This window comes from Palaemon carinicauda, chromosome 11, assembly GCF_036898095.1.
Source record: "Palaemon carinicauda isolate YSFRI2023 chromosome 11, ASM3689809v2, whole genome shotgun sequence".
NCBI classification, from domain to species: Eukaryota; Metazoa; Arthropoda; class Malacostraca; order Decapoda; family Palaemonidae; genus Palaemon; species Palaemon carinicauda.
In genome coordinates, this window is record NC_090735.1 from 113,040,672 (window position 1) to 113,052,694 (window position 12,023).

At 46.9% G+C, this 12,023-nt stretch overlaps 1 protein-coding gene across 1 annotated transcript in view; it reads right to left on the reverse strand.

The window, feature by feature from the left end:
- LOC137650123 (protein maelstrom homolog) overlaps positions 1-10,757 on the reverse strand; it is a 418,726-nt gene extending 407,969 nt beyond the window's left edge. The window contains exon 1 of the mRNA XM_068383256.1: positions 10,527-10,757. Within this exon, the coding sequence (XP_068239357.1) occupies positions 10,527-10,655 (129 nt within the window). The 5' untranslated portion in view covers positions 10,656-10,757. The remainder of the gene's footprint in view (positions 1-10,526) is intronic.
- Between the last annotated feature and the right edge of the window lie 1,266 nt (positions 10,758-12,023).

Below are 12,023 nucleotides of genomic sequence, written 5' to 3' on the forward strand. Positions count from 1 at the left end.
ACAAAACCGTCACTCGACTTCATAACTATCAAATTCCTCTTCAGACTGAACTCTCGTTTGTTTGTTAAAAACATAGATTATGTCATTATTACATCGTCGACTGTAATTTACGTAGCAAGACATCACCTAACCGGCATAGTTTTTCGCCAATCATGATTATCCACATTTTACCTAGGACTAGAATTTTAACAAAACTAGAATCACAGGACTTGAACACCCAAACAGGCGACAGTTTTACTAGGAAACTAACAGTCTTCGACACTTTTCACTTTACTGGTGTGGCTTCTCCTTTACTATCTACTTTGACATAGATTTCTGTGGATTTTCTCCCAAGTTCTTGTCTCAATTGTTAACTAAATTATAAACATTTTGTTTTGCTTTATTGTGGTAACATCGAAAGATTAATAAAGTAGGGACAGGATCACGGTGTTATAAAAAGTGAAAGCGACACTATTTGCCCCACCTGTGGTTCTAAGTGCAGACTTGATATTAAGAAAAAAGTATTTGGGTGTGACAGAAGGCATGTTGTATTGAAAAACAAGTGAAAAAAGGTGTAGTCTTTTTTCATCACTTTTAAAGGGAATTTAGTTTGAAAAGTCATCTACATATAGAATCTCATTTGTTACTTGCATATAATTATATTGGTGTTAAATTTAGTTATAACTTTATTGAAAATGAAGTAAGAATTTCTCACAAAACTATAAATGATTGGTGCTCATTCATTCATGAGGTTATTATACGTAGGGTATCAAGTTGTAAAGGTGAAGCTCACATTTACCCTTCAACCTAAGTAGCGTAAGTACACAAAGGTTTTTAGGCTATCTTAATATTTAATATGGCTGTATTAGGGGGTGTCGCAAGGGAGAGGGAAAGCTCCCTCAAATAGGTAAGGATATGGCTACTAGGTCAGTTTAGGTGGTTTGTTTAGGTGGTTTGTTTAGGTTAGTTGGTGGCCTCGCTGAATGCAAATTCTACATGTGCCATTATTCGTATGTTAAAACGGATTCGTCAATTCATTCCCCACCAAAAACCCTGATTTCCAATTGGGGGTCTGACAAGATTGGAAAAGTTAACAAATAGGGTAAAATACTGTTCCTCCGGAAAAGAAAAAAAAAAGTCAGCTTTAAATAAAGCACTAAGTAATTCATCAGAAAAAAATGACAAATTCATAGATAATTTGTATTTTTCCTAATGATACAAACCTTAGCTATTTTCATGGGGTAATTACTTTGGCGACAGCTGATGACGAGCCTTAAAGTTTTAACAAGGGTTTCCTACCCCACCGCTAGTTAGCGGGGGGTAGGGAGGGGTAGCTAGCTACCCCTTCCCCCTCACACACACACCGGTGAAGATCCAATTTACTTAGAGGTAGGACTTATCTTGGGGGACAGGGCTGGCGGGCACATTACTGTAAATAGCTAAGGTTTGTATCGTTAGGAAAAATACAAATTATCTACGAATTTGTCATTTGTTCCGTAACTGAATACAAACCACGCTATTTACATGGGGTGACTTAATCCTTAGGAAGGGAGGTAAGTCCCCTGCCATACTGGCCTCGCAGACAGCTGAGGAGCTGCTGCGGCCTACGTAAGTCGTGTGTGAAGGTGAGCAGTGACATGTCCTAGGAAGTTGACATGGAGTTCTTTAGAAGGAAATCTAGGCTAGGACTACCCAATACCACCTCGTCAGGGTATGGGGACATGACAGTATTACAACTTACTACTAGGAACAAAAGGAAGCATGGCTTACCTGCAGAGGTTCGAGGTCAGCTGTGCAAAGGACCCAGGATGCTATTTTTCTCCAAGGGAGGAGAGGATGAAGAAAAGAAAAGGGCCAGACAAATCTTTTCATTCACACAGACTAAAACCGGGTAACAATGCCCTCAACCCTCTGCTACTTGTCCAATTAGGAGCCTGAGGTTAGACCAGCTGTTGTGCAGCCACCACAGGGCCGATAGAAAATGTATCGAGCCGTCTGTGTGTGAAGTCTTGCAGGTAGTGGGCCGTGAAGGTGGTCTGACGCATCCAGACCCCAGCTTGCAGGACCTGCGTCACCGAAAAGTTCTTCTTGAAGGCCAGGGACGTAGCAACGCCCCGACATCATGCGCCCTAGGGCGCCGTGACGGAGGAGGGTCCGAACTCCAGGCCAGGTGGATCACCTTGCGGATCCAGGCCGAGATGGTATTCCTGGTGACCCTCCTCTTCGTTTCCCCGGTACTAACGAACAAGTTCTGCACCTGGGGGCGGACTGCAACTGTTCTTTAAAGATACAACCTCAGACTCCTGACTGGGCACAGTAGGAGATGGTCTGGGTCATCTGTTACAGAACGAAGACTCGAGACCTGGAAAGAGTCGAACCTAGGGTCCTACACTCCCGGGTTCTGAGTCTTAGCAACAAACTCAGGGACGAAGCCAAACGTTACCTCCCCCCATCCCCTTGAACGGGCGACGTCGTAGGAGAGACCATGCAGTTCGCTGACTCGCTTGGCCGAGGCCAGAGCTAGCAGGAACACCGTCTTCCAGGTAAGGTGGCGATCAGAAGCCTGGCGTAATGGTTCGTAGGGAGGCCTCTTAAGAGACCTGAGAACCCGAACCACGTTCCAAGGAGGTCTCACTTCCGACTGAGGGCAGATAAGTTCGTAACTCCGTATGAGAAGACAGTGTTCCAGCGAGGAGGAAATGTCCATTCCTTTGAGCCTGAAGGCAAGACTTAAGGCTGAGCGATAGCCTTTCATTGCCGAGACTGAAAGGCGCATTTCTTCCCGCAGATACACAAGGAACTCCGCTATTGCTGGTAAAGTGACATCGAGGGGAGAGAGACCCCTTCCACGGCACCAACCACAGAAAACTCTCCACTTCGCCTGGTAGACTCCTGCGGATGACCTTCGCAGGTGGCCAGACATCCTTTCTGCAACTTGTTGCAAAAATCCCCTCTCTTTGAGGAGATGCTGGATAGTCTCCAGGCGTGAAGTCGAAGCGAAGCTACGGCTTTGTGAAAGATGTTGAAGTGTGGTTGTTTGAGTAGCTCATGACGTGGAGGGAGCTCCCTCGGGATCTCCGTGAGGAGCTGCATAAGGTCCGGAAACCATTTCGCGTGATGCCATAGCGGAGCTATCAAGGTCATCGAGAGGTTGACCGATGTTCTGGTCTTGTTGAGGACTCTCCTCATCTGACAGAACGGGGGAAAGGCGTAAACGTCGATGTTGTCCCACCGTTGTTGGAAGGCATCTTGCCAGAAGGCCTTGGGGTCCGGGACTGGGGAGCAGTACAGCGGAAGCTTGGTGTTCAACGCTGTAGCGAACAGGTCCACAGTCGGGGAACCCCACAAAGTCAGGACATTGTTGGCTATACGAGGATCCAAAGACAACTCAGTACTCACTATCTGCGTCGCTCTGCTCAGACTGTCGGCGAGCACATTCCTCTTGCCTGGAATGAAGCGAGCCGCAAGTGATATCGAGTGGGCTTCGGACCATCTCAGGATCTCTACTGCAAGATGGGACAGCTGTTCCGAAAAGGTACCTCCCTGCTTGTTGATGTAAGCCACCACCGTAGTGTTGTCGCTCATCACCACCACGGAGTGGCCCGCCAGGACTTGGTGGAACTTTTGAAGGGCCAGGAAAACGGCCTTCATCTCTAGCAGGTTTATGTGAAGGTACTTTTCTGATTCTGACCACAGGCCTGAGGCCCTGTGGTTCAGAACATGGGCACCCCACCCCTTGTTTGATGCGTCCAAAAACAGCATCAAATCCTGGGTAGAGACGAGAAGATCCACTCCCTTTCGCAGGTTCTTGTATGCCACCCATCATCTGAGGTCCGCTCGTTCCGCAGATCCCGTGGGGATCAGGATGTCCAGGGAGTCGAGTCCTTGACTCCACCGAGACTTGAGTCGCCACTGAAGGGGTCTCATCCTGAGGCGACTGTTGGGGACGAGACGGGTCAGGGAGGAGAGGTGGCCGAGGAGATGAAGCCACGATTGGGCTGGGAGTTCTTCTCGATTGAGGAAAGGTTTCGCAACCTTCCTCAGCCTTGCTATCCTTTCGTCTGATGGGAAGGCTTTATGGAGATTGGTGTCTATGACCATGCCTAGATATACCAGTTTCTGAGAGGGCTGCAGAGAGGACTTCTTGAGGTTTACCACGATCCCCAGATCCTGGCAAACTTCGAGGAGCTTGTCTCGGTGGCGAAGAAGGGATGCCTCCGAGTCTGCCAGGATCAGCCAGTCGTCCAGGTAACGGAGGAGACGGATGCCGATCCTGTGAGCCCATGAAGAGATGATGGTGAAGACTCTGGTGAACACCTGAGGAGCTGTGGAGAGACCGAAACACAGCACCTTGAACTGGTAGATCTTGTTGTCTAGGCAAAATCTCAGGTACTTCCTTGAAGACGGATGGATTGGGATCTGGAAGTACGCGTCCTTCAGATCCAGTGTGCACATGAAGTCTCGTGGTCTCACTGCAAGTCTGACCGTGTCTGCCGTCTCCATACTGAACGGAGTCTGCTTGACAAACCCATTCAGTGTCGAGAGGTCGATGACTGGTCTCCAGCTTCCAGACACCTTTCTCACAAGAAAGAGTCGACTGTAGAAGCCTGGGGACCCGTACACGACCTCCTGGAGAGCGTCCTTCTCCAACATGGTCTGGACTTCGGCCCGAAGGGCCTGCCCTTTTGCCAATCCCATGGCAAATAGCTCAACGACACTGGATTCGCTGTCAGGGGAGGGAGAGATGCTGTGAACGGGACGCGATACCCTAGGGATATCACGGAGACCGTCCAGGCATCCGCCCCGAGTTGCTGCCACCTTGCTGCGCAACTCTGCAGGCATCCCCCCACTGGTGGACACGCGGGGGGAATGCCAATCCTAGTGCTTCCGGCCGAGGCCGGAGTCTCTAAGGTTCTTGCCTCCCCTGGAGGACTTTTTCCCCCCCCTGCCCTTGGCAGGAAAGGGCTTAGACACCTTGGGCTTCGCTGCTACGGTAGTCTTCTTCGTATCCTTGACGGGACGGGGCTGCTGAACCGCCAGAGGCTTATAGGGCCTCGATGTTAGGGCCCTATGGATGAGGGAATCCTGGTTGGATTTCCTCCACCTCTCGGCAGAGAGCTCCACATGCTTAGGCTCAAACAAGCTCTTACCGAGGACGGAAGTGTGTCTGAGCCTGCTCGACTCGGCGCTGGGAACCTTATGGTGGAACCTCTCGACAACAGCCTCCCTGCGTTTGAGGATCGTGTTGGCCCACAAGCTCGAGACTTGGTGGGACAGGAACTCGATGGTCCGAGTGCCCGAAAGGAGAAAAGTTTCCAGCGCCTTCCTGGTGCTTTCCTTGGAGAGATCCTCGGACTGCACCAGGATGCCCAGAGACCCCAGCCAGATGTCGAGCCATGAAGTGGCTTGCATAGCGCACTTGATGACCTTCTCCTGGCTCTGGATCTCAGTGGCTGAGGAGGATACGTGCCGGTTGGAGAGCCTCTTAAGAGGGACTCCCCCTGCGAGTCCTTCCACGGAGTGATGTAAGGGAAGGCTCAGCGCAGACTCCTCAAGGACTTCAAAGTACCTCCTCTGATGGACACGAGGAGGAGGGAGGAGCTTATTTCCGGCACTGGATCTACTGGAGGAGGCAAGCTCCGCGAGCTGGCCCTCGATCTCTGGCGCTCTTTATCCCTTGGGACCAGGGCAATGCTGCGCTGGCTCTAGAGGGCTTCTGAGTGCCGTAGACGCGATCCAGGACCGTGTCCTTACCCTCACGAGGTGGGACCTCAGGGTTTGGAATCCCATTAAGGTTCCTTATGAGAGTCAGGACCTGCCAGAACGCGTGTTCTGACTCCTGGTGCTTGCCTCCTGACGGACTTGCAGCGAAGTCTCCGGACCCCAGAGGCTGTTCCTGGGGGGAAACGTGGGCATCCTCTACGGCTCTGGGCTGCTCCTGACTGATCCTAGAAGACGATTTTGGAATCGTCTTAGAGTCCTTAGGTTCCCTCCTGGGAGGGATGCAGGACTCTAAAAGCGAAGGGGGCAAGTCCTTCTCCACCTTGGGACGAGGAGACCTCTCAGGAAGAGGAGGAACATCCACCATTGGTGCGATGGGGGAGTATTCCTGCTCAACCGACTCCCCTGAGGAGGGGTAATCCTCCCCCGCAGGGGAGGGCGAGAAGGTCTGAGGGGGAGTAGGATCCTTGCGCAAGGATCTACGCGGGGACAGCACAGGCCTCAGAGGAGGATCCACGGGAGAGACTCCTCTCTTCCTTTTCAGGGGGGAGGAAGCTGCCGCTGGTTCGCGACCCAAATCAGGGAGTGTTGGCTTAATAGCCCGCACGAGAGCTCTGAGTAGGGTGTCAAACCAGGGCTGCTGACTGACAGCAGCGCTGTCAGACACTCCCTCTGAAAGGAAAGGGATCGATGGTTCCCTAAGAGAGGTCAACACACAAGGGTTCGCCTGTCAGGTTGCAAGAGAAGAATCCCTAGACCTGTCCGAGGAGCGTTCCCCCTCTTTCGAGCGCGCTGGTCTGCGCTCGCGGGGAGGGGAACGCGACAAAGAAGAAACCGCCTGCCGGCAATCGCGCTGGGGCTCGTATACCGGGCCCAGATCAGGGTCGCGCGCGAGAGAAGGGCACGGAGCTGGAAAATCGCGCGCCCGCCCCCGCGGGCGCGCGATGGTGCGCAGGAGGATGGTCAGGAGCGATGGCGCGCTGGAGACAGAGCGGGAGCGTGGCCGTGGGGGCGCACGGAAGTCTGAGCGGGAACATGCACGCGAGCGCAAGTGGGCGATGGTGTGGGTGTGCGGCGAGCTGGAACAGGAGGCACGCGGGCACGCAGTGATCTGGTGCAGCCCCGGAGGGCGAGAGATAACAGGAGCGCCCGAGCGGGTGTCCGGTAGGACTGGCCGAGGGCGCGATAGTGCGGGAGCAGGGTCGCGAGCGACCTGGGAACAAGAGGTTTGATGACGGTCTGGCTGGACCGGTTTACTCGCCTGTGCAAGCGGTAGGTGCGCTGGCGATCGTGGGCGCGTATGGCGCGTATCAGGAACAGGTCGCGTTGGGGTTCACTGCTTCAGAGGTCGCAAGGTGCGAGCCGCGCGAGGGCGTTCTGGAGGGGGTTGCGCCACCACCACTGTCTTAAAGACAGGCACGGGGCGTGAAGCAGGAACAGGGAGGGATTGGGGAGCGTCGAGCGCGATCGTATCATCAATAGATTCGCGCGGTTCCAGAGGCGGCCGTGAGCGCCCGTGCGCTGGCTTGGCAACCTCTGGGGCGAATAGCTGAGTCGTTACGACGCGTGGTCGCGTTGGAGCTGTAACAGGAACTACGCGCGGGCAGGAGCTTCGGAGGAGGAATGGGCGGCGGAAGACGACGACTTAGGATTTTCTCTCTTCCGAGAAACCTCGAAAGGAGAAAGATCCCTCTTAGCCTTCTTCTTACGTCGCCGGGCAAACCTCTCCCACTGGGAGGTAGACCACTCCCTACACTCAATGCACAAATTAGAACTATTACACAGTTGGCCCCTACACTGGGGGCATAAGGAGTGGGGATCCGTTTCCACGGCCGACATAAAGGTCCCACAAGGGCGGCCGGGAAGTCCAGGGCAAGTGCGCAAAAGGAGAGTAGAGGCCAACTTCACACACAAACACAAAGAAAAAGCAGACAAAAATTATGGCAGTCAAAAGAGAGGAGAGCATTGACAGGTCTGTCGTCTCTCTAAGCCAAAAGTAAAGTGGATCTTCACCGGTGTGAGTGAGGGGGGGAGGGGTAGCTAGCTACCCCTTCCTACCCCCCGCTAACTAGTGGTGGGGTAGGAAACCCTTGTTAAAACTTTATGGCTCGTCATCGGCTGTGGCCAAAGTAATTACCCCATGTAAATAGCGTGGTTTGTATTCAGTTACGGAACAAATCAAAATTAGGTATTATTTTACTGTATTACAGGGCAACCCTACCATAGGAAATAAACTACTTTTTTCTATACAAAAAATTTCTCTCTCATCGAAAATGACACTCGTTCCCGTCGCAAATGAATAGTTTCAGAAATATATATATATATATATATATATATATATATATATATATATATATATATATATATATATATATATATATATATATATATATATATATCCTACAGTAATGCGGGACCCCAGTGGGAACTCAGGGTTTTGGGTGGGAAAAACTATGGAAACGATATATAATGGTAAAACAAGCCTTTTCTTCTCTATACATTACCTTCTTGGATGTATAATGAACAGAGGAAAAGACAAAACAGTATAACTGGATAAACTTTGGAGGCGCCAGTGCAATGACTATGTCTCCTGAAAAATATGGTAACCAGAACTGCCAACAGGTAATGTAGAGCTGCGGCAATGTTAGCGTAACATGCTAACATTAGCAGTGTTTTTCATTTATTTTTTGTCATTCTATTGTCGGTTGTAGTAGACTTCGTTGCTTTTCCGTTAACCAATCACAAACCCATACGTATGGAAAGTTTGCACAGGGGGGTTAATATTTCCCTACCCCCACCTTCCAACAAACCCTTTTCCGTGGAAACCTTTGTCCAAGTCACGTCTTTGTTAGTTCAAGTGACGTCTTTTTGCACATTTTACGATGGCAGTTTTAGAAAATTGTCACGACTGCAGTAATCCATACTTGAAAGTATTTTGGTGAATTCCAATGTTGATAATTTTCTTAAATCTCGTAATGTAATACCAATGTTCCAAGTGCAGTACTAAACTAAGGCAAAGAAGTTAAGACGCCACAGACTCACAGTCACAACACCTTCATGCCCCACGTTTCGTCTTCGCGGTCATAAGTCATTAATTTCTATCATTTTAATGTGTTTTACTATATTTTGTTAAGAGTGCGAAGCTCAACATTACCCCTTGCCAGTGCATACGAGTTTATTTTATTTTCCTGTGAACGTAAGCGAGTCAGTGTCGGAACAAGACCCATTATATTTAACGTTGCTAATGTTATCGTAACAATGCATGTTTGAGTAACATTGCTAATTATAGCGTGCGCAGCTCAACATTACCGCTTGCCAGTACATACGAGCTTGGTGTTTTTTTTCCTGTGAGTGTAAGCGAGCCAGTGGCGGAACAAGAACCATTACTGTATATATAGTGTTGCTAATGTTATCGTAATAGTGCTAACGTTATCGTAACGCGCGTGAAGTGACGGAATTTGAACTTGTCATTATATTTAAACATTTTAACATATATAACAAAAGACATTATATTGGGTTTGTGACCTGGGAACTTCTAGGTTAGGTTAGGTTAGGTTAGGTTGGTTTGTTAGGTTCTGTACCCTTTTGTACCTTTTTTATATAGTGTAAAGGGTATATGAAAAAATGCTTTAAAATACACGATAATATTACCGTAGCATTGCTAACGTTAGCAATGCCACCGTAATGTTGGTAACGCTGTGTAACATTGGTAACGTTGCTAATGTTAGCGTTTGCAGTTCATACGTGAGTGAAGTGACACGGAATTTGAAGTCATTATATTTAATCATTTCAACATAATATATAATGACATTTTAACAGAAAATATGTTTTCTGTAGAAAATAACGTGTTTTAACCGGTTTACACCTTCATTTCATCCGTAGCAAAAGCAACCAGTTCAGCTGCTTAAAGTTAGTCAAATTGGTTCTGTTGGTTTGCGGTTAAAATGAAGGTCAAATTTCGTCAAATTACGATAATAACTACAGGAAAACATACATTTTCTGTTCGAAATGAGAATATGTAATACAGTAAAACTATACCCAAAATTATTATTAGGGGAGCTATTAAGTAACATTACCGTTTTTCCTAACTACCAAGAGGTAGACGACTTATAAGGAAGGTGGTAACAGAAGCTTCCGTCAGTCTATGTATTTGCAAAGATCAATTAAAATATGCCAGTGCCAACATCCTAAATAATATGGCACTAGTCTATATTGAAACCAGAAATTAAGGAGCCGGTGTGACGGTCTGAACGATCCCCCGGTCTCAGAATTCTCCTTGCCATTGTATAATGGTTCTTTTTCGCCATTAGCTCGCTTCGCTCGCATGAAAATGAAACATCAAGCTCGTATGTACTGGCAAGCGGTAATGTTGAGATGCACACGCTAATATTACAGGAAAATAAAACATCAACCTCGTAATTTCGTATTCACTGGCAAACGGTAATGTTCGCGCATGTGCAGATTACCAAGGAGAATTCTGAGACCGGGAGATCGTTCAGACCGTCATACCAGTGTCGGTTTAGTATGTGGCCTACCTTTCGAATATGCCATACGTAATTCCAGCTGTTTTAGTACATGGTCTAACCTAACCTTACCTAACAAGCCACGTAGGTCACATAGTAAACCGGTGTGACGGTCTGAACGATCCCCCGGTCATAAAATTCTCCTTGACATTGTATAATGGTTCTTTTCCGCCATTAGCTCGCTTCGCTCGCATGAAAAGTCCAAACTTTAAAGGGAAACAAACTCAAAACCACCACCTAGCATAATATATTTCCCTTATAACCTAGGGTAGGAGAGCAATTGCATACAAGTAGGCTACGTACTTTCCATTCAGGATGAACTATCCCGGGTAATTCTTTCATCGTCACTTTCCTTCCTAATCGTTTTTCTATCTCTGGTTTCATTTCTACCATATAATAGTAGAACTCGTTGCGATTCTTATTCTTGCCCATTGTTAAGTTTGGCTTGTTCAAGGATCTTCACAGATAGGTATTCAAATTTCGTAGAACACTCCGACAAGAAAAGTGACAAATGCGACGACGAACCCAAACAAAGTCAGTGTTGCCAGAGGAGTTAGTCTACAAATCCCCAAAACTCATGATAAAAAATACCCCCAAACAACCCAAAAATCCCCTTTTCCACAAATATATTTTCTCCTGATCTTGTAGGCTTTACTAATATATAAATTACGCACTATACTTCATTTAAGTGCAAGCAGACTAATTGCAACAATATACAGGTTTACTAATCTTTGTTTATTCTTCACAGAAATGTATACAGAATATCCCCATCAGATACCAAAAATCCCCAAATCTAGGAATAAATTCCCAAATCTGGCAACACTGGTTTGTTTTCTTTGTAAAGATGCTGGTGTCCGAATACGTTACTTGGATTCTAATTTTAGTTATTAACTTCAACAACTTCCACTGTTCACGTTAGATATTAGTAGAATATAACGCATAATATAAATGAGGAACATATGGAGGAATGAGAATTTAGTCTTTTTCATCTCCATCTCTCTAGTCTTAGTCTAAATATAGGTTTGAAGTCTGAACCGTCTGATTAACCGAACATATCTGTTCCCAGGTCTGGCAAGGATATACTACCAGGAAGTGAAAATACAAAATGGAAAATAAACACTTAACACTTTTAGTACAAATAGGCCGTGATAAAATTTACTAAGGGATAAAGGTTTCGATTTACATTTTCTAAACGTAACATGTCTTGGAACAGAAGGAGTCTAGTATTGATTTAAAACTTTATGCTATTGCATGAGATAAGATTACGTTATCAATAAATCTTCAACATTGTTACTGTATTTGTAGAGTTTAGTTGCGAAATACCTGCCAATGGCAAGGTTATATCGGTAGTAAAAAAACCTGATTTTCCTATTTTTAACACTATTGTGTTAAAAATAAGAAAATCAGGTTTTTTTTTTTTTAACTAAACAGTCTTGCAATTCGAAATTGTGTCTGATCTCCTTACTGATAATAATCAATCTCTTGAATTGGAGAGCGAATTGAACAATTTGTACCAAATCCTAATAATTGCTTAATTGGGAAATTATGGTATAAATTCATACACAACTGCCATAAGGATATAAAAATTTGAGATAACCTAGGGCTACTCTTTGGATACCCTAGCTATTTGTTTTGAATGCTGTTCCATAAGCTGTTCTCTGTAAGGAAGAACCCGTTCTTTCATGAAAATTAGCTAATAAAAAAAAAAAAATCGCTATTGCAAGGTGCGCATGAACAATCATACATTGGATTCGCCGACAAAGTTTAACCATTACTAAGAAGCTAAAGAAGCAAAGAGTA